General features: G+C 38.7%; 1 protein-coding gene across 1 annotated transcript in view; it reads right to left on the bottom strand.

The window, feature by feature from the left end:
• Positions 1-22,049, bottom strand: part of LOC127661665 (rho guanine nucleotide exchange factor 26-like) — a 60,452-nt gene that overhangs the window by 25,453 nt on the left and 12,950 nt on the right. Inside the window, exons 7-11 of the mRNA XM_052152482.1 lie at positions 14,445-14,597; positions 14,036-14,165; positions 12,049-12,123; positions 11,867-11,956; positions 8,587-8,741 (exon numbers count right to left, since the gene is read on the bottom strand). Of these exons, the coding sequence (XP_052008442.1) occupies positions 8,587-8,741; positions 11,867-11,956; positions 12,049-12,123; positions 14,036-14,165; positions 14,445-14,597 (603 nt within the window). The remainder of the gene's footprint in view (positions 1-8,586; positions 8,742-11,866; positions 11,957-12,048; positions 12,124-14,035; positions 14,166-14,444; positions 14,598-22,049) is intronic.

Here is a 22,049-nt window from a genome sequence, read left to right as displayed (position 1 = left end):
CGGAGCCGTCGAAGGCTTGAGTGGCTCGAGAGGCGGAGCCATGGGAGGCTCGGGAGGCTCTGAGGGCGGAGCCGTCGAAGGCTTGAGTGGATCGAGAGACGGAGCCGGAGGAGTCTCGGGAGGCGGAGTCATAGGAGGCTCGATGGCTCTGAGGGCGGAGCCGTCGAAGGCTTGAGTGGATCGAGAGACGGAGCCGGAGGAGTCTCGGGAGGCGGAGTCATAGGAGGCTCGATGGCTCTGAGGGCGGAGCCGTCGAAGGCTTGAGTGGCTCGAGAGGCGGAGCCTTAGGAGAATCAAGAGGCTCTGGGGCGGAGCCATCAAAGGCTTGAGTGGATCGAGAGGCGGAGCAATAGGAGGCTCTGGAGGCGGAGCCGTAGGAGGCTCTGGGGGCGGAGCCGCAGGAGGCCCCGTAGGCGGAGCTGCAGGAGGCTCGAGAGGCTCTGGGGCGGAGCCGTAGGAGGCTCAAGAGGCTCTGGGGGCGGAGCCGTAGGAGACTCGGGGGGCGGAGCCCTGGAAGGCGAGAGGCGGAGCCCTGGAAGGCTCGAGAGGTTCAGGAGGCGGAGCCCTGGCAGGCTCGAGAGGCTTGAGGGGCGGAGCCCTGGCAGGCTCGAGAGGCTTGAGGGGCGGAGCCCTGGCAGGCTCGAGAGGCTTGAGGGGCGGAGCCCTGGAAGGCTTGAGGGGCGGAGCCCTGGAAGGCTCGAGAGGCATGCACAGGCTCGCTGACCGTGGCTGGCGAGGGCACAGGCTCGCTGACCGGGACAGGCGTGGGCTCTGGCGCCCGCTCCCTCAGCGAGGGGTTCAAGTTGTCCCTGAAGAAAACCATCAGCATTTCGTCCGGGAAGTTGGTTAGGTTCGCCAGGGGGAGGAAGTTGAGGACGTGGTCTACTATTGGGCGGTCTTCTTGTTTCAAGTTGAGCAACCGGTTGCTGGCCCAAAGAGCTGCTGGATCCATGATGTTGTTCGATCGTTCTGTCATGAATGATTAACGAGGCAGACGAGGAGATGCGGATCCAAACGCAGTTTGAGTTTTATTTAACCAGAAAACACAAAATGAACAACCCACGATGGGGAAAAGAAACATAAACTGAGTAAGCTGACCAAGGTAGACACGAACAGGGCACTAGGGAGAGCAGCACACGCCAGGACAACATCAAACAACGATCAACGAAGACTGAACAAAGACACGGGGTATAAATACACAAACATGGGAAAAGGGGCCAATGAAAGAACAGAACTCAAACAAGATAACAAGGTGATTAACAGAAACCAAAGGCAAATTAACAAGGGCAGGTGCAAACAATGAACAGTGAACACAAGACTATGGAGGTACAAGCGTGACAAAAGTGAAAACTAAGGAATACCAAAAGTGACAAAATCACAAACAAAGGGCAACAGTGAGACAAGACAGGGTAACCGTTACAAGATGCCTGGGTCAAAATTGACCTGTGAATGCAAAATATGTAATAATTTTGTTTTAAAAATGGTTAAATCTCTTAAAAAATTTATTTTAAAAATGTTTAAAAAAAGTTTGGTACCCATACTAACAACTATATGGTATTTCAAAATTATTATCTACCTCTCCCGGGTCAAAAATGACCTGAAACCAATAGGAGGGTTAAAAGCCTGGTGGGTACATCAGCACACCAGCATTCCATGCTGGGGGACCAGCACCCAAAACACAACATATGCTGATGTCCAGCAATGCTGGTCTTTTCATCAGGGATTGTAATCAACAGTATCCTACAGATTTAACCCAGAATATTACTTTAAAATCACCAGACATGACATGTTAAAGATCTACTACATGAAAAAGGGCTGTTAAGCTTATATACTTAGCTCAGAAGATAAAAACAAGCTGACTGTTGTATGGAGTCACCCAAGGTCTTTTGCTGTTGTAACACATTTAACAGCACGTCTTTAATTTTCATAAGACTCAATCTACTGAAGACACAATAGTCCATTTACCACCACATCCCACTATCTTCTGTAGCTAATTGCATCTTCATTCATTCACCTGTTTATTGTTTCCCTGAGCGAGATGACTCCTGCCATCTGGAAGTAATTGTGAGATTTGCTTTTGGCAAGTCTAATGGCCCCTCACTATTGAGGCATGTGGCTCTCGGTCTCTGCAGAGACTTATCAACTCCAGCTAACTATATAGTAATAATATCACGCACATGTGCTCTGCATACAGCAGCCCCATATCTCTGACTGGGGACCACTGGCCAACCGTGACATACAAACACAAAGGCACATTTCATCATATCGCAGGGCTGACTACAGGGAACAGCTGTGGGTTTAAAGTGCATGTCACCAGTTACCAATCAAACATTTGCTCCAAACATCAATCAAAACATCTACAAAATGGAATGTAGAGCAGCAATTCCATGAAAAAGGATGAGGAGGATAGATAGACTGAGAGAAGACTTATACAGATGCACCCAAATGGACAAATGCCACAAAAACTGTCAAGAACATATTTCACCCCAAAATCAAAAGAAAAATATAGTTATATTTTGTATGAAAAAAGCCTACTTTAGGAACATTAAAAATCGTCAGTAGCCTATTGTATTGTATTACTGTAGTAGTGTAAATACATATTTATATACATTTAAATTGTAAAGTATATTTGTAAAGTATAACTAATGATATCACCAATCATCAGTATACAACCATGGCTGTATTAGTTATACTGAATTTAATTTATGCTGATTTTTATAAAAAATGATTTTGTCTTGACAGGATGATTGATGCATTACTGTATTAATCTAATGCTTTTTTTTTTTGCAATAAAATAATGAAAAAAAAAAAAAAATGGTTGTGGGCGATGCAATGACTATTATGTACAGTAACAATGCAAAAAATATAAAAAAAATATATGTTTTGCATTTTCATCAGACACAAGGCATAAAAGTCTTTCTCTTTCACGTTAAGAAAAGTTTTTTTTCCTAACCAGCTGCAATCATGATAAATGAGGAGCGACGGGACAGTCTGTCAATTGCTTCATTTGAACTTTTGTGACATTCAGCAGGTCCAAAATCCTGCTCATTATAACTGTACATTAAACAGTAAATATCTTCTGATTGGCTGTAATTGTACTGTGTCATGTAACATTATTACGTTCAGTGTTAACAGACAAATTGCTTGTCACTGGAATCTTATTGCATTGTGTCCCTTCAGGACAGGGTGTTAAGATGAATTGCTTATATTGTAGTATTGTAGGATGAAAGCTCCCGCTAAATGAATGAATATAAATAAAACATGCAGGAATAATCTTATGTTTAATACTGTTTTGAGATCTAGCCATTCTTCTAGCAGTGACTGCGGACTGTGTGTTTTTGAATTAGTGTGTTCATGTGTAAGCAAGTGCTATTTTTAAAAGTATATAAATACTTGTGCTGTGTCATAAGTCAGCATGTCTTCAGCCAGACAAAAAAATGTGTTTGTGTAGAGATAATTGAATAATTGGAGTCAGATCCTCCTGTTCAGTTCCTGAATATCCTCTGGGCTCTGCCCAACACATTCACAACACCATTAACATTCCAACAGCATAGCATGACAGATCCGACAGAGAGGGGAAAAGGCCAGTGCAAATAATCAGATGTCTGGAAGTAACACCGAGACACAGGAGAGCAAGAAGGGCAATAGAGTGATAGAAAGTGCCAGAACAAGGAGGAAGAGAGAGGAAAACATGGCTGCCACAGGAAGAAAGGTTGTGTCCACAATGTGATTAAAACAAAATCGAGATAGAGAATCCCCCAAAATACACAGATTTCCGGAGAATGTATAACCACATTCACAGCACATCTAACCATTTAACAAACAATGAAAAACTACCCTTCTTATAAGGTGAATACAAGGACTGCTGTGTGATAGCAGCACAATAAGTGTCTGTCTGTGACAGAATGAAAAAATGTCAGAAGTTTACATACACCTTAGCCAAATACATTTAAACTTAGTTTTTCACACTTCCTGACATTTATCGTAGAAAACATTCCCTGTCTTAGGTCAGTTAGGATCACTACTTTATTTTAAGAATGTGTAATGTCAGAATAAAAGTAGAGAAAATTTATTATTTCTGATTTTATTTCTTTCATCCCATTCCCAGTGGGTCAGAAGTGTGTTACTTTGTTAGGATTTGGTAGCATTGCCTTTACATTTTTTAACTTGGGTCAAAAGTTTCGGGTAGCCTTTCACAATCTTCTCACAATAAGTTGCTGGAACTTTGGCCCATTCCTCCAGACAGAACTGGTGTAACTGAGTCAGGTTTGTAGGCCTCCTTGCTTTCACAGGCTTTTTCAGTTCAGCCCACAAATCAGATTGAGATCAGGGCTTTGTGATGGCCACTCCAATACCTTGAGTTTGTTGTCCTTAAGCCATTTTGCCACAACTTTGGAGATTTGCTTTGGGTCATTGTCCATTTAGAAGACCCATTTGTGACCGAGCTTTAACTTCCTGGCTGATGTCTTGAGATGTTGCTTCAATATATCCACATAATCTTCCGTCCTCATGATGCCATATTTTTTTGTGAAGTGCACCAGTCTCTCCTGCAGCAAAGCACCCCCACAACATGACATTTTTGTTTCATTAGACAACAGACTATGTGCACTTGCAAACTGTAGTCTGGCTTTTAAATGGAAATAATTTGCTGACTGTCCATAAGTTCAGTGCAATGGGTTCAAAGTTTAAATTATTTGAACTGGGAGAACTCCAACAAGCTAGCCTACAACAGCATTCCCTTTTATGTGATAGTTAAGACTTGAAGTATTTCTGTGGTAATTAAATTCCTCCAAGGCAGCAAAGTAGTTGATTTTTGTTTGTTTTGTAAGAGGTCCTTTCTCAATCACTTAATCATTAAAACAGAATTGCCTTTGTGTGTTTGATTGTGGTGTGCATGTAAGTGTACTGTCCCCAGGACACACTGTAAAGGTTCCACCATTTTCCAGCCAGTGTTTAGAACTCACATGTAGCTGAATAAATGTCAGAATCTAATGTCAAAATTGCTAAATCTGTTAATTTCTATTAAGAAAAATTAACGCATTAAATATTTTAATTAATCACGTGCACAAGCGTTAATTTTGACAGCTCTAATAGATAGATAGGTCACTGCATATTACAGCTGCCAGTTTGATGTTTCTATCTGATGATCATACCGCTATAATGACATCCTCTCCAGCAGCCAAGATATGTTCCAGCGTCAGGAACAAAACATTCACACATGTACACACACTCGCATTTATACGAACACACACACACAGGCCTCTGTGCTGGACTGAAAAGCACGCTGTATCTGGGTAATAACACTGTAACCATCATCTCCTCTGAGAGAAGGATGATGTCATCACTGTATTAGCCTTAAATGTTCTATACAATAAACATATTCACAGCACTTCTAACCATTTAACTCATGGTTACGCTCATATTTTATGATAATTGTCCCTTGTGTATATACATAATATTCGCATTACTTACCCCTTTATAACAGTGTTCTAAACACTGTGTCCCTATTGTCTATAACACTGATAAATATTGATCTATATGATCTAATATTTTCTTTATTGAAAAATAATCTGCAAAATACAACAGATATGTTGTAATATGTACTGTGTGTGTGTGTGTGCGTGTGTGCGTGCGCGTTCTTGTGTATGGAATGGAAGAGAGAGTTGTGAAGGAAGAAAGGAGTAAAAACAGCAATTTGATTTTTAAGAGCGAGTTACATAACCATTCTAAGAAATGAGTGAAAACAGTGGAGAGAGAGGGAAAAGAAATGAGAAGAGGGATGGAGTGGAGAGTGTGTGATGGCACTAGTTTGTTTTGCTCCAGATCTGAGTGAGTAGCGTGACTTGGGCACACCGGACATACTGCACAGACCGCATATCATAACAAACATCACACAAACACACATGCAGTCTGTCGCGCAACTCTTCGAGTTCAAATGATTGAAAAAAAACTTTGATTTTCTCTTTTTTTATTTTTCTATTATATGCCAGACAGAGAGCTTGTGGGCTGTATGGGCCAAGGCTGGAGGAGAAATGAAAACCATATTTTTTCCACGAGGTTGTCCCCTTTTCATTGTGTGCAGAATGTTCTCAAAAATTATGAAAAAACAAGAATGAGAAAATAAATGACTCACTGACTGGCTGAATGACAATATGCAGTGAGAGGGAGCAGACTTTGTACAAACATGCTTAATACAACACGTGACATAAACGCAGATTTCTCTATAATGAAGCACAAAGTTGCAAGAAATATTTGATGTTTTTGCAACATTCCAGGGAATTAACAACCAACTTACAAACTCACAAAAGGACATTTTTTAAAGACTTTTAAAGACTTTTTTTCCCCACTCTGTCCCAAATTTCATTTCAATTTGAAATTAAATTTCAATTATTCATAATTTCAATGAAATCTTGTCCAGATACAAGCATAAACAACATAGCATGAAAAATATACTGTATTTTGATGGTCACTTAAACTATGTTTGAAAGATTAAACAACCACAATACTCTTACTACTAATACGCGACAACACATTTAAAAAAATTTGCAGTATACAACAGATCCCACTGTGCTGAGTATTGTATTAAACAGTGCAATGCGTTTAACTCAATATTTAATATTCAATAAGAATAGTTCGGCTGCAAAACGTTTTTCTCAGAACAACTTGGATAAAAAATACAAAGTAACCATGCTTACAGTATTTCTCAGATGAGTGCTGGATTCCATTGCTTCACATACTAATTTCTTTTTAAATAATAGCAGAGTATGCTACTCAATAGTTCCAACCGATTTGTCGGTCAGCCGATATTAGCCTTTCACCGATATATCGTATTGGTGTATGTTTACCGATATGCACAGATATGAAAACTTTTTTTTAGAACATATAATGCTGAAAACAATGCTTTTGAATTGATGTCATAACGTAGTTTGTCCAGCAGAGTGTGCTCCAACTCCACTGTTTACAGAGCTGAGCTGACGTGGTTCCGGTGACGGTAGTTTTGCAGACAGTGCGGAGTTAAGTGGTGCAGTGTTAAGTGGTGTCTTCATGGTAAGTTGCTTACTAGTTTGTGAAATACATACTGGAACAATGACCCCATCATCTTCCCTTTTCAGTATAACTAATATAATGTAAAACCTTCCTTGCCAACCATGTCACTCATGTTTATCACATCTGCTGCTATGTTAGCCAGCTATAGTTTGTCAGAGCATATTTTTGCAGCTCAGCAAACAACAGTGCGGTGGTGGATTGTGTCTGTTGAGTGTTGATTTCATGCTATGTTGATACCTAGTTGGTGATACGCAATGCTGGAAAGTAAATCAAATCAATCTTTTGCAAATCAATCTCTGTGACAATGAGCTTATAGCTAACTAGCTAACCATGTAGCTACTTTCATTGCTTGTCAGCTGAGAGTTTATTAATGTGTAAACATGTATTCACCAAACTGTTTTATTCAGGATTCACAGTTTGGTATCCCGTTCAAACGAACAATTTTAGTCATTGCATTTACAAAATGTAATATTTAAAAGTCTGGTTTTCCACCGTTGAAAGTTTTCCCTGAACTTGTATAGCAGAATACGGTGTAACATCGATCTGCTGTTTATCTCTTGATTCGGCAGGTGTAAATGCTTCTTGTTTTACAACCTGTTCCTAATTGACTGGTGGTATTAAAATAGTCAGCATTTGACTGATACTTAACAGTAATACTGATGTTTATTTAGCTATTTATTCTATTTTTATTTATTCTTTTTTTTTAAGTGTTCATTTCTAGAATTTGTTGACAATGTATAATAATCTAAAATATTCTTTGATAAAAATATTTGTTCAAGAAAGCAGTCTTCTGAGTACCTTTGAATAGTCATATCCACATAGAAAAGGTCTGTTTTCATTCCAGCTCAAACATTATCTAAATAGGTCACCATATCGGTAATCTGTGAATATCGGTCACAAAAATCCCATATCAGTCAGGCTCTCATATGCAGTAACCAATAAGTATTCTAGTTCCTCTGATTTCACTCACTATCTCTAATTCTAAAAAATGGCACAAAAATAACACCAACAAAAAATGCTTCATGCAGGATTTCGCTTTCACAGAGGACAGAAAAACTACTTGAGGCTGGAAACTTGTTGATATAATCTATCCTTCAATGCATCTGCTGTGAAGTGTAAATTAAGATAATTTTTTATTACTGCATGTATTTAAGAACTCGTGCTGGGGGGTCCAACAGTTCAGGAGAAACTCATGTGTGAAAAGGTTAAAAGAGTTCCCAAAATTCTGCCTTATAAGTCATTTTATTTAATTTCCATTTATTTTAACTTGAACGTTATTTTTGTTCTTAAATTCACACTTTTGAATCTTAAAATTTTATTTTTGTTCTTTCACCCCACTTTGGTATTAGTGATGCAGCTAACTTTGTCTTACTTCTAAAACACAACCAGGCTCAAGCTGTACCTTCATATCCATCCATTTCTACTCAACAATTTCCTGTTCTCTATAGTGTGCTCCGGGGCACAATAACAGCAGGGGAAGAACAGAGTAACATGTTGGACACAGTATGAGAACTCTCATTTGTGGTCTCTCCAGCTCACCTTTTCTTTCTTGTGACAATTAGGACATCATTGAAGAGGAAGAAATAGACTTGCTGGCGAGATGTCCTCTTGGAAAAGATTCCACTTTCCTCTACGAAGGCCGTTAGCTCCCCACGCTTCACCATCCAGCGAGAGGAGGAAACAAGTGGAAATGGCTGCAGAGAGAATGTGTTGAAGGTTAAAATATGAGTCAGATGGACTGAATCACAAAACAATTTGTATTCATCTTTAACTAAATCACAGACAGTAAAAGTGTTAAAATAAAAAGTATGAGAAGCACATTGCACATACTGTATAGCCTCTCAGATAGGGATAGGCATGAGCTCAATTACTCAACAAATAAATCAGCCGAATGCTCAGGGTGGATTGGAGGTCAAAGGAATGGGCTCCATTTATTATAAATTTTTGGTCTATGTACAGTACATGACATGTGTCAGATGAATGAACACTACATGTTTCACAATTTTTTAGAAGCTGGTGCTATAAAGGGCATATTTTTAAGATAGTGTATGAAACAGATTAAATACACAGTACCAGTAGCTCAAATGTGACTCAAGATCGCTGCAATCTGTTCCACTGCATTCCATCAGGTGTTTTTGACCACAAACCAGTGAACAGTTTCTGTGTACAGTTGCACCCAAACAAACCACAAGATATCAGCGACAAAGGCACCATACCCTAGGGGTGGGTGATGTACTGGTAGACACGATAAACTGGTAGAAATGTGACAACCGGTATACATTTTGAATAATCGCCTTTATCGCGGTTATGCAAAATCGCCACTGTGTGGTAAGAGATGAGCACAGCATTTTACTCATGTTACATATACACAGTATAAACTCTGTCTAAGAAGATAAGGAGGAAGAAAAAGTGGCAGCTAGTTCCTTAAATCCTGTGAATGAGAAGATTAGGAGGAGATTGTGAAGAAACAGGTGTGTCCTCCATTGTGTGGAATTGGTTTGGATTTAGAAAAAGAGACAGGAACACGCAGAGCAGCATCACTCAATCAAGTTTCTTTTGATACCGAAAAAAAAAAAAAAAACATATGTGACCATTTTAATTCTACTGAGTTTTGTTTTACCTTAAAGCACTATGCAGGAAGTCAAGATTCTCAAAAGGTTTGATAGCCCGACATTCTAACCACCATTGACTAGGAACAGCTAAGCTGGCACAAATAACCTGTCATTAACCAATAATTATGTGACATACAGATTTGTTTTAATATACACATCATCACCCTTACTAAAATTCTGTTCAATGATATTAGATATAATGAAAACAAACCGGCCATGTTTGCATTCAGATATTCTCTATAGGGATGACTTAAATCATTAAAGGCCAAATATAGTATGAATTTGTGTTGGATATTTTTTTACTTATATATTTCCTTTGTTGCAATGCTTTGAGAAGATGTTGAGTTTGAGAAAATTGTATAATGATAATAATAATAAGAATACTAGTCAACAAAATCAGCCTGAAATGTGTCATAATGTGAGTTTTAGCATACTGGTAAGGTTGATTTAAAACCAAATTGAGCTTTCTTATTTTTTATTATTTAACTATGTTTGTCAAGTTCCCAATAAAGAGAAAATTATATTAGGAAGTAGTTTTCATTTATAAAGAATTTAATTGACTGACTAGAATATTCAAAAATAGGCATTACAATATGGTTATTAAACATATAAAACAATTTGTATAGATGTTTGTTTTTTTTTTGGGTTAGAAAACAGTTTACTATATTGTGATATATATCGTTATTGTGATGTAAAATTACTCGTATAATTCCCACCACTACCATACCAATCAATATTCTGCAATAATACCGTCACAAAACGGAATTGCAAAACTAAACATTGTTGAAACAGATTTGCGAATACACACTCTGTCTGCCATTGGTCAAACAAACAGATAGTTCAGCCCCAAACTCACACCACTCATGCTATGTCGAGTTTAATGGGTCACTAAAAACAAACAGATTGGCTTTAAAAATGAAATGTTATTAAAGAACTACTAGTTGAACTATTAAGTGTTTTCATGATCAAAAAGTACTTGAAAAGACACTGGCCGAAATTCCTACTTTCAGATTCGTATAGTAAATTATCATTATATATAAATATTAAATATTTCAAATGACAGAGCATTGTAATTCAAAACACTCCTATGTTAAGTCATAGCACTTCAGCTGTATGCATGCATGTGTGTGTGTATGCTGTCTGAGAATATACAGAGCTTTGTGAGATCTGCTGACCTTCTAACAGCTGGACAATGCAAAGTTTTCTGACTATGCAGAACCCACTAGTCATCTGCTAGAACCATATGTGCCAACAGAACTTTCCCACACAGCTCACACACACAAGGCTGGGCATATGGGTGCATTCTGTAAGTGTGTCTTAGTGCATTTCTGTGTGCATGCAAAGTGAAAGATTGACATACACATCCACTCATAGACAGAGTTGTGCCCAGCTAAAGATAAAGCAATGTGCGTTTGTGAATAATGTAGTGGGAAAGAATTTGTGATGAACATGAAGAGAAGACCCTGAGCAGCATGTACATATGCATTTTGTGTTTGAAGATACGTTTACTGTCATGTACAAATAAAGATATTTCAAAAATCAACTACACATTCCACTTGCTTGTGGTACAAGGTACTACATGAAGGTTAAAGTAAATTTGTAAAGTGTACTGGCAAGTGAAGTGTAAATGCCATTATTAAAACCCTTGCTAATCTCTGTGAGAAAGACATAATATGCACTCACACAATATGAAACCAGATTCATTCTCTCCACAGGGCTTTAAACACACCATGCTGGATTAACCTCTCAAACTGACTGGGATCTGTGCAACACTAGTTAGACAATCTGAGAATGAACTTAGCTGTGATGGGGATGATACCCGAAACATAATAATGTGTTTGGCGAGATATTACTTAACAGTGTTAAGGACATATGGACTTATAAAAGTGCCTGATGAGCTGCATCTCTCTGTAGCTGATGTTTAATTTCCTCATCAGATGGAATTAAAGACACAGTGACAGACTAAACCTGTTTCACTGGCCTGTGGGAGCTGTCACACACCAGTACACTCTCTCTAAAGGTTGGGAATCATAATTCAGGTTGCATGGTCCAACTCAAAATTAAAAAGATTCACAATTTTTTTTTTTTTTTTACTTAATCACTGTTCTGCAAGTCAGTACTTTTAGTCATAGACATCTCAAAATGAAGCATAAATGTTATTGTGCTATGTGTGCCTAAGACTCACGAGACATAACTTATTCTCTTACCTTAATTTTAAACTCCAGCTGGGAATTTATGGTGTACATCATTTCTGTTCTCTCCATTGTGCGAGCGCCCTCATTACATTTTCTCACAAGCTGTGTACACATACAAACATAAAACATGGTGATTATTAACTATTTTAAGTCTTCCTCAGACAACACTTGAGAAAACTCACAGTATGTCTCACCTTGCTGACTGCATGCAGAGCTTTCTTACAGGCCTCGTAATTCGCTGAATCTTTGGGTGTCTTCTGACATATGGTCTACAAAAAGAAAAACAAATACCCAATGTTTTGAATCAAATGATCTTTGCACTATTGCTGCTTCTGTAACCTTAATTGGCTTAATCTAATTTGTTGCATAAGAGTGGAAGTCCTCCAGTTCATAGCTACCACACCATCAGACACAGAGGTGCTACATATGTTATCAAAGCTGGGGGTGGGAGAACACAAGATGTATATTATTGAATAATATTTGTGTAACAAAGTGAGAGCAGTTTACTCATCACAGCAACCTTCTTTTCAGCAGTCCTTGAACAATTAGGCTATCCCCACCCCAGGCATGATGTGCATGTGGTAAAATTATATAAAAGATTAAAGACAATATTTCTGTGCTGTATTGCCAGTTCTTGCGACTGTGCTAGTATCAGCCAGTCATCTATATAATTCATCCATGCACTTTGTATATGTGCGAGGTGATAAGGCTAGGCCGAATGGAAGAACCTGATATTGGTAAGCTTCGCCCCCGAAAGCAAACCACAGGAACTTCCTGTGTTGTGACAGTATTTCTATATGAATATATCCATGAGATTGTCTTGACAGTTAGCATCTTGAACTTGAGTGCCTTGACTGAGCGGTTCAAGCCTCGAAGATCTAAAACCGGACGCAATCCCCATTCCTTCTTGGGAACCAGGAAGTATCTGCTGTAGGGGAAAATGTTCTATGGCCCCTTTGACTAGAAGATATTGCAGCTCTTGTGACAGTAAATGTGCTTGTTCTGGTTTCACGGTAGTGGGTTAGACACATCACATCACAAGGTGAATCAATCATGAGAGAATTTTCCTTTATGGGTGAACTAATCCTTGTTCACCCATAAAGGAAACATGGCTTGGGTTCCTCCTTTAGTGTAAGTCTAGGGAATTTGTGTCACCATTTATCGTCCACCACCATCAAAGTCTGATGGCTTAGAAATGTATCAGCACACCTCTCCTCAACAAGCCACGTGAGGCATCCTTCATGTAAATAGCATAAACAGTGTGCACCAAACTTGAATTCCCTAACCCCAAGTATGACTTCGAAATCCCCACAGATAAAAATCAAGCCCTACCCAACATTCATTCATACTGAATGTTTAGTTTGTCACATTACCAGGGCTGGGTATTTATACAGATTTCTAGATTCGATTCCTGATTTACAAGCTCTTACAGTAATTCGATTCAATATCAATTCATATGGGTATATTTTGGCTATATGCTCCTTTTACATAAATATGAAAGATATTCTCTTCCAGCTAATTATGTTAATTATACAGGGGACCTGTATAATTAACATTAATATATACATTAATTGCATACTTTGTACTATTTACATTGATTTGTGCAACACATGCTAAAAACAGGGACTATCTCTTTAAGAAAACCTTCATTTCTGCAAAAATAGAGGACTCTAATAGCTTTACCTCATCCCTGCTATGCTAATTAGAATTAAATGTTTAATTTTTAGTTTTTAATCAACAACTGACTTTAGAGAACAGAAAGAATATTGAAAGAGACATTATAAAATGAAAAATCGGTTGTGTGGATCTAGTCTTTGGACATGCATTACACAAAACAACGTTTACTCTCAACATGCAGTGAAAAGAACTCGCTGATTTATACTTCACCAATGTACTACACAATTTAAGCCAATTGCCAAATGTATACATTTTAGTCACAAAAAAAAGATTGATCTTGGGATTTAAGAATCAATATTGAGATCGTTGCATCTGAAAATCTATATTTTTACCCACCCCTACACATCACAGAAGCTACATGTATTATATGAATCATGTTTCATGTTGTCTTTAAGTCCAAAGACTGAGAAAGCAGGTATGTGAGAGCTGGTATCAGTTTTTCAGATGTGTATAAAGGTCACAGGCTGGGTTCAAAGTTTAAGGCGGAGGGATAGTGTCACTCACATCCATCAACAAGGGCAATCGTGTGACTCTCTGCATGGGAAGGATGAGGAAGGAGATCATGGGAAGGTTCCGGCAGTCTGGGTGGCCCTCAATCCGTGTCAACACCTCCTTAAATGACAGGCTTTTATTTCTGAGGAGATAAATGGAGTATTATACTAGCGACTGGTCGCGGTGTCACATGATCACTGTGATATAGCACTTCTCTGTGCAGTGAGCCATAAAACTAGGGAGGAAAGTAAGAGAGGAAGCCTGATCTTTGACCAATACAATTTCAGATCTGCTGGGCTAAAGGGTAAAAGCCAAAGATGACTTTTACCCTTTAGGTTACTCTGTGTGAAAGCCCTCTGTTGTCAGTTTGACAAAGCTTAAATGAGTGACTGCTGTATGAGAGTGTGTGTGATGTACTCACAGGAGTCTCTGTAAGGTTCTCTGCTGGTACACTTCATTGGAGCAGTAAGTCACATAGGGGTCAAAATTTGACTCTGCATGTCTTATAATAATGTCACTTATGTCATCAATCACAATGTTCTGCTGGTGTCGATCCTTGAGTTCCTTGAAGAACCTGAAAGAAGGGGAGAAAAAACAAGACAGGAGGAGAGTTAGAGTCATAGAGTAACATGCCTCGCATAACATTGACATAAGTCAAAGCCAATTCTGGGAGCACCCTGTTTTAGTCATTATGAATGCACTAACACACACGCATATACATACATGCAATACAAAGCCAGGAAGCTGTTCCAACACCTCCTTCCTTAAACTGTGATCACATCAGAGCACAGGATATCACAAAGTCCCTCAAATTACCAACAAGGGGACAGCAGCAGATTACTTTCCTCACACTCCAAAAAAGCATACCCATACACTCTTCCTGACAGGACACACACATTTCACACATTATGCCCTATGCAGGGTATTCCCAATTTTTGCAGTGATCAAGAGGATGCAGCTTGGAGCCATCTGTGGTGGAACCCAGCATGACCTCTGGTTCCACAATCTCACAATAGAACACGGACAGCCACAACCTGAAGGCTAAATCTGGAGATGATGTCAGTTAGGTTGTTAGCACAGGAGCTGTGGCCACAGGCACTTCCTACAGGTGTTTGAAGCCCTATTAGCTTTATGGAGGGACAAGAGTTAACTGATGGATTCCAAATGAACACAACTAAATATAAAGATACTTATCAAGCACTGGGGGAACATACTGTATATTCAGCAAAATGTATGTTTTTGCAAGAAACAAACGTCTATTTGTGGTCTTAAGGGTTGAAAGGTTACACTAGGCAAAGTTTGACTGATGATATTCCCTTGTCAGTGTGTATATTTTAAGTGTTGTAAAATCAATAGACAGAAAAGGCTTATAAATGATTTATGGTATGACAGACACAAACAGGTTTGGAGTGTTTGTGTCACATGTAGGCAGGCTTACATTATAATGGGCAGATCCAGCAAAAGAAGAATTGCAAAAGTTTTTTTGTTTACTTACAAAACTCTCTCTATCAACAGCAATATAGGCACCACACCAGATAAATCTGAGCTTTTTTTATGCGAGCAATCCGTTAGAATATCCAACACACAGGCACATGTGCAGATTGTGCACACATGCACACACACACACACAAATGCAGTATGGCATTTTAGGAATGCTTGACACTTGAACCAGTGCAGAATCAAGGCCACTGTGTGTTCTATAATGTGAGTGTTTTTGGTTCATCTGACATTTACATTAGGCCTCAGTGTCGGTTCAAACTTGTAAAAAACTAAATTGTTTACAAGGGAACGCATGGAGAACCAGAAAGGAAAGTCCCATTTTGTGCACAGTCAGAATGAAGAATGCAGTTGGATAAGGCATTATTAGACAATAACATCACTGTAATAGCATTACTATGACATCACATTAACCAATTGCCGCTCAAGAATTAGACCTACTAAAGGTGCGGTCACACAAGATTTCATGCTCCATTCACCTCCATTTATACATATTTGAACATGGAATACTGGAAATGCAAGCTGATGCACAGAAATTTTGGATTCCGCTGCACACAAAAGTTCACATTTTGTGACGTGTGACCAGTGAATTTGTATGATAGAAGATCAAAACATCACAGATTGACCTCTTTGTTCAATACAAACAATACATATTTCAAAGCTGCATGTTTTTACTTTTGTAGGAAAGTAGAATAGTGCCATTTTGTATATTATGTCATTTGTTATGTGTGATTTAATATTTATTGAAAAAAGAAGCCTTTTCAACATCCCTTGTGACACAACGTACACAATTGTTTGACATTATTATTAATATATTATTGTATCATTTTATCATTTAACAAGAAAAGTGCAAAAGTTATTAACTGAATTATGACATTGAAAATACAATGACCACTGGTTTTAATACAACTTTTTAAATTAAATTTTATATTATATAATTTTTACAGTAGAAAAAAAAACAAAAAAAAACAATGATAGTTCCTAGAAAGAAGAAGAAGAAAAAAAAAGAACAATATGAAATTCCAATTGTGGTCCATCTTAGTCAAACCAGTCTGAAGATCTGTAACAGAGAGGAGGAGTGTTGTGTGGCACACTCCTAACACAGCTCTGAGAACAGATTGTTTTCCCATTGACTGAAGCATCAGATTAAGTGGAGTGAGTGTTTATAGATCGGTTCTTTGGAAGCACAAATGGGTTTAAATGAGTCTCACCATGAAATATCCCACTAAACCAGCCCTTCAGCAGAAAACATTAATCCACTGACTGGAAAACATGGGGGTTGTGGGCAAATTGTTGGCTCTGAGAAATAGGCAACAGGGAGGTGGTTCTAAAAGAGAAAAGTAACATGTGGTGCCTGTTTAGTTTCACTTTTGAAAGTGGAGATTTAGGGTAAAAAGGACTTAAATTGGAAACTATTTCTCACCCACATCTATCATATCACTTCTAAAGACAACCACTTGATATGGATGAATACTTTTATGTTTCCTTTATGTGATTTTTGGAGCAACAAATTCTGATCAGCATTCACTTGCATCGTTAGGACCTACAAAGCTGATATATTCTTCTAAAAATCATTGTTTGTGTTCAGCAGAAGAAAGAAAGCCAAACACATCTGGGATGGCATGAGGGTGAGCAAATAATAAGAGAATTAAAATTTTTGGGTGAACTATCCCTTTCACACAGGGACAGAATTATTTCAATAGTTGCAGAACTGTCAGACTACTGCTACTTATGGTAATTGGCACTAAAATCTAAATAGCCTTCATTTTTTGGAGGGCATACCCAAAACCCACATTGAAGTGTTAGTTTAATGAGAAATACCATTTTCCCTTGAACTTTTGAAATGCACTTTTGATGCACTATGAAAACAACTATTGAAACTATGCTGAAAAATGTGTATGGCATCCTGAATTTAGAAAAGTCAAATACCCTAACATATGACCACTAACATTTACATGTTACATACATACATATGATATGCCCACTTTAAATGAAGAATCATGGCCAAACATGGTTCTTACTACAAATCACTGATAAGAAAAAAGATATATAATCTATTTACTGCATTCCTTCCCATGCTAGGTATTACAAATGTTATGAGCAACCTAAAGGTGCATACACACTGCCAGCAACATCGCGCGCGACAGCGACTCCATACCATTCATTTTCAATGAGAGCAGAGCGACTTCCAGCGACACGAGCTGTCGCGACCGTTGGTGATTAGATGTGGGCATGTCCAGCGACGCGACAAAGTTGAGACAAGTTCAACTTTATTCAAATGAAGAGTGACAAACGGAAGCGACAGCCAATAGGAGAGAAGAGGGGAGAGCTCACGTGATCCTTCTCTCTCTCTCTCTCTCTAAGATCCTGCAGTAACGGAAAGATGGATGAAAGGCTAATTCTTGTTGTTAGAAATTTTCCAGTGCTCTATAATATGTCTCTTCCCACGTACAAGGACATTTTTAAGAAAAATACTGCGTGGAAAGGTGTATCTGAGATCGCGGGGACTTTATGGACACAGACAGACCGGCATTTGCATTTTCGCCACAGATAAAAAGCCGCTATGGCAAACAGCACGCCTTGTTTCTCATTCATCTTTGATATAAAGCATTTTATGTACTGATTCCATTTATATTTAGTCTTTTCCCTCCAAAATGTTTATTTTTAGTGGCAAGAAAAGAGATTCGCTATCAACAGCAATGGAATGACATCCATGAATGTCATTTATAAACGTTACTAGGCAACCAGTAGTGGGAACGCCCACTAGCGACTTCACCGCCAGCCACTGGCGACCTGCAGCGACAAAGTCGCTGGCAGTGTGAACGCAGCATATGTATGCAAGCAAGGCTCTAAACTTAGACTAACATTCACACAACCCGTCTCTCAGACACAGCATTTTTAATAAGAGGGGCCATGTTTAATACCCCAGACAGTATGCATAGAATGCAGTTATCCCAGGAGTTCATTATATTTTACTGGAGTGGTGCTTGTTGCCACATGTCTGTAAATGTATAAGAATGCACTAAAAGTAAAAAAAAACTGTGCCTGACCCATTTCCATACACTCTTTAATAAAATGTGCTTATATAAACAATCTATTTATATAAAAAGTGAGTTTGTTTTTGCTGTCATTCTAGCCTACTGGACTTTGTTAATCAAGATTGGACATGACCAGGCTGGCCTAAGGTATGAAGTGCTCTAAAGGACCTGTGTGAAGACAAGCAGACCAGAATCCCAGTCATTAGAAACAAAGCTCTGCATGTTTACTGGAGAAAGATTGTATAGTATAGATAGGATGTACAGTATAAGGACATCTCTCTAACACACACATACACACACACTCACACAGCTGGCCAATTAAGCTAACCCATGGGGTACGGATAGTCTTGCACGTGGACATGCGGTCTCTGAATTCACAGAGTCTGTCTGTGTCCGTGTGTGGGTGTGCGTTCAAACTTCAAGAGTTTTGCTTCTTGAAATGTCCAAAGTCCCATGAAACACATACAATAAACAGCATGACGTAACCTGCAATAAGCAAGACATGGAACAGCAGCACTTGGCTTTTATAAATTATGTTGCTGCACAGCAGTCATAGAAAGGTCTGACGTCTGCTAAACATCCTTGTCTAATTTACCTAATTCAATCTTTACCTATCCAGTGTGCGCTATTTTCCTGCAAATACCCTAAAGGCTAGGACAACACTGGGATGTAGGATTCTGCCTACAAAGCTATTTGCTGTTCTGTCTTCCAGGATATTTGCAGCCCATATAATTTGAAAGAGGAAAACATCCCTGTATTAGAGTGGAACGAGCGTCTATTCCCATAAATGAGGCTGACATGGTCTCCAGATGGACTGTGCTGTTTCTCACAGATGGAGGAGAACTGAAGACACTGAGAAAATATAATTTAGGAATGTTTTCCTAAAATACAGCTCTAAAATACAGGGGTAAATCCTGTCTGCAGGGCATTATAGCTTTTGCATTGAAACTTTGATTCGATGTTATCCTTCAGGAATTTATTGGATTGTGAAAAGTAGGCATTCCATACCAGAATGGTGTAGAAAATAAGAGTTTACAATGAGTAAATATAGGCTAGATATTATACGCACAATCACATTTTATCAATGACTAAATTCACAGTGGAAAAAACCCTCCCAATACAAGACATTAAGCCTTATATAATCCACTTCAAGCACTGATAGAACAGTTTACTAGTGTATGATTAAAGCTACAGCCTAGCACTCAACAGATCAGCTAAATTTAGCCTCATAAAAACTGATCAGAGAACAGGAGGCACTATAATTTAGTCTAAAGGCAAGCTATTAATTTTCCCAGTCCTCCACACAGTGCTAAAAGCTTCTCTTTACAAAAGTGAATCAAACCATATAAATAATGTACAAATCATTGTTAAAATTTACAATAACTCAATGCAAATTCCATAAGTGTCTACTTCCAAAGACACTGTAACCTCGTTACTGTAAAACACAGATGATATTGAAGGTTTGTGGTCATTGCTAATGAAGATATATTTCACTTATTTGGTTGTTCAGAAACCATTGCTGTTCGTGTCTGTCTGCATTTCTCCTATCAGCTCTTTACTGGGTTATTATTTCACTTTACAAAATTGAACTTTGGCCTGAGCTACTTACCACTCACTTCAATCTACACAGTTACCATAAAAGTTATTCAAATGACAAAGATTTTTTTTAATGTATAATATAATATATAATGTAATATATATATATATATATATATATATATATATATATATATATATATATATATATATATATATATATACAGGAATATCGTGCAAAAATTAGAATATCGTGCAAAAGTTCATTAATTTCAGTAATTCTACTTAAAAGGTGAGACTAATATATTATATAGACTCATTACAAGCAAAGTAAGATATTTCAAGCCTTTATTTGATATAATTTTGATGATTATGGCTTACAGCTTATGAAAACCCCAAATTCAGAATCTCAGAAAATTAGAATATTGTGAAAAGGTTCAGTATTGTAGGCTCAAAGTGTCACACTCTAATCAGCTAAACACCTGCAAAGGGTTCCTGAGCCTTTAAATGGTCTCTCGGTCTGGTTCAGTTGAATTCAAAAGAAGTTGGATGTTCTCAAAGTGCTGTATCAAAGCACATTAATAGAAAGTTAAGTGGAAGGGAAAAGTGTGGAAGAAAAAGGTGCACAAGCAGCAGGGATGACCGTAGCCTGGAGAGGATTGTCAGGAAAAGGCCATTCAAATGTGTGGGGGAGCTTCACAAGGAGTGGACTGAGGCTGGAGTTACTGCATCAAGAGCCACCACACACAGACGGGTCCTGGACATGGGCTTCAAATGTCAAACGTCTTACCTGGGCTAAAGAAAAAAAGAACTGGTCTGTTGCTCAGTGGTCCAAAGTCCTCTTTTCTGATGAGAGCAAATTTTGCATCTCATTTGGAAACCAAGGTCCCACAGTCTGGAGGAAGAATGGAGAGGCACACAATCCAAGATGCTTGAAGTCCAGTGTGAAGTTTCCACAGTCTGTGTTGGTTTGGGGAGCCATGTCATCGGCTGGTGTTGGTCCACTGTGCTTTATTAAGTCCAGAGTCAACGCAGCTGTCTACCGGGACATTTTAGAGCACTTCATGCTTCCTTCAGCAGACAAGCTTTATGGAGATGCTGACTTCATTTTCCAGCAGGACTTGGCACCTGCCCACACTGCCAAAAGTACCAAAACCTGGTTCAATGACCATGGTATTACTGTGCTTGATTGGCCAGCAAACTCGCCTGACCTGAACCCCATAGAGAATCTATGGGGCATTATCAAGAGAAAGATGAGAGACATGAGACCAAACAATGCAGAAGAGCTGAAGGCCGCTATTGAAGCATCTTGGTCTTCCATAACACCTCAGCAGTGCCACAGGCTGATAGCATCCATGCCACGCCGCATTGAGGCAGTAATTAACACCATGGAAATCTAGGCCCGCGGACGGGCCCTTAAATGTACAAAATAAAAGTATGCGATAAACAAAACAGCTGTGTGTTACATTGGTACACATGCCACATATCTTTGGAAAGCTACATTTCTTGATTTTCTATTGATATAAACCATTTTAAGATACAATCACAACAGCAGGTACAATCTATATCTTTGTCAGACCACCAACATATAAACAACCAATAACAAAATTTAGGCAACTCACCTATGATGCCTCATAGTTGTACACTGAGCCATAACTTCCCGACAAAAACGGTGTTGTTTCATTGTCAAATGTCCAAATGATCAAATCAAGTAAAATGTTTAGTCCAAATCACAGTATTACATCAATAAATATCCACAGACTCTTGTTGCATCATTTCAAAGCACCTGGCAGCTGTGCCTAATCTTTCACATATTACCGGTAATAACTTCAGTTCAGATGTAAACATTTCCTATATCCGGTATCAAAATGGAAGCACGCACTCTGGCCTTTCGATTGACACCTCATTTGACCCAATAGGAGCTTCCATGTCCTGTCCACAGCCTTCAATACCCA

The sequence above is a fragment of the Xyrauchen texanus genome, chromosome 21 (assembly GCF_025860055.1).
Source record: "Xyrauchen texanus isolate HMW12.3.18 chromosome 21, RBS_HiC_50CHRs, whole genome shotgun sequence".
Taxonomy (NCBI): Eukaryota; Metazoa; Chordata; class Actinopteri; order Cypriniformes; family Catostomidae; genus Xyrauchen; species Xyrauchen texanus.
The sequence above is the reverse complement of the archived record's forward strand: the minus strand, read 5'-3'. Positions and strand labels throughout refer to the sequence as shown.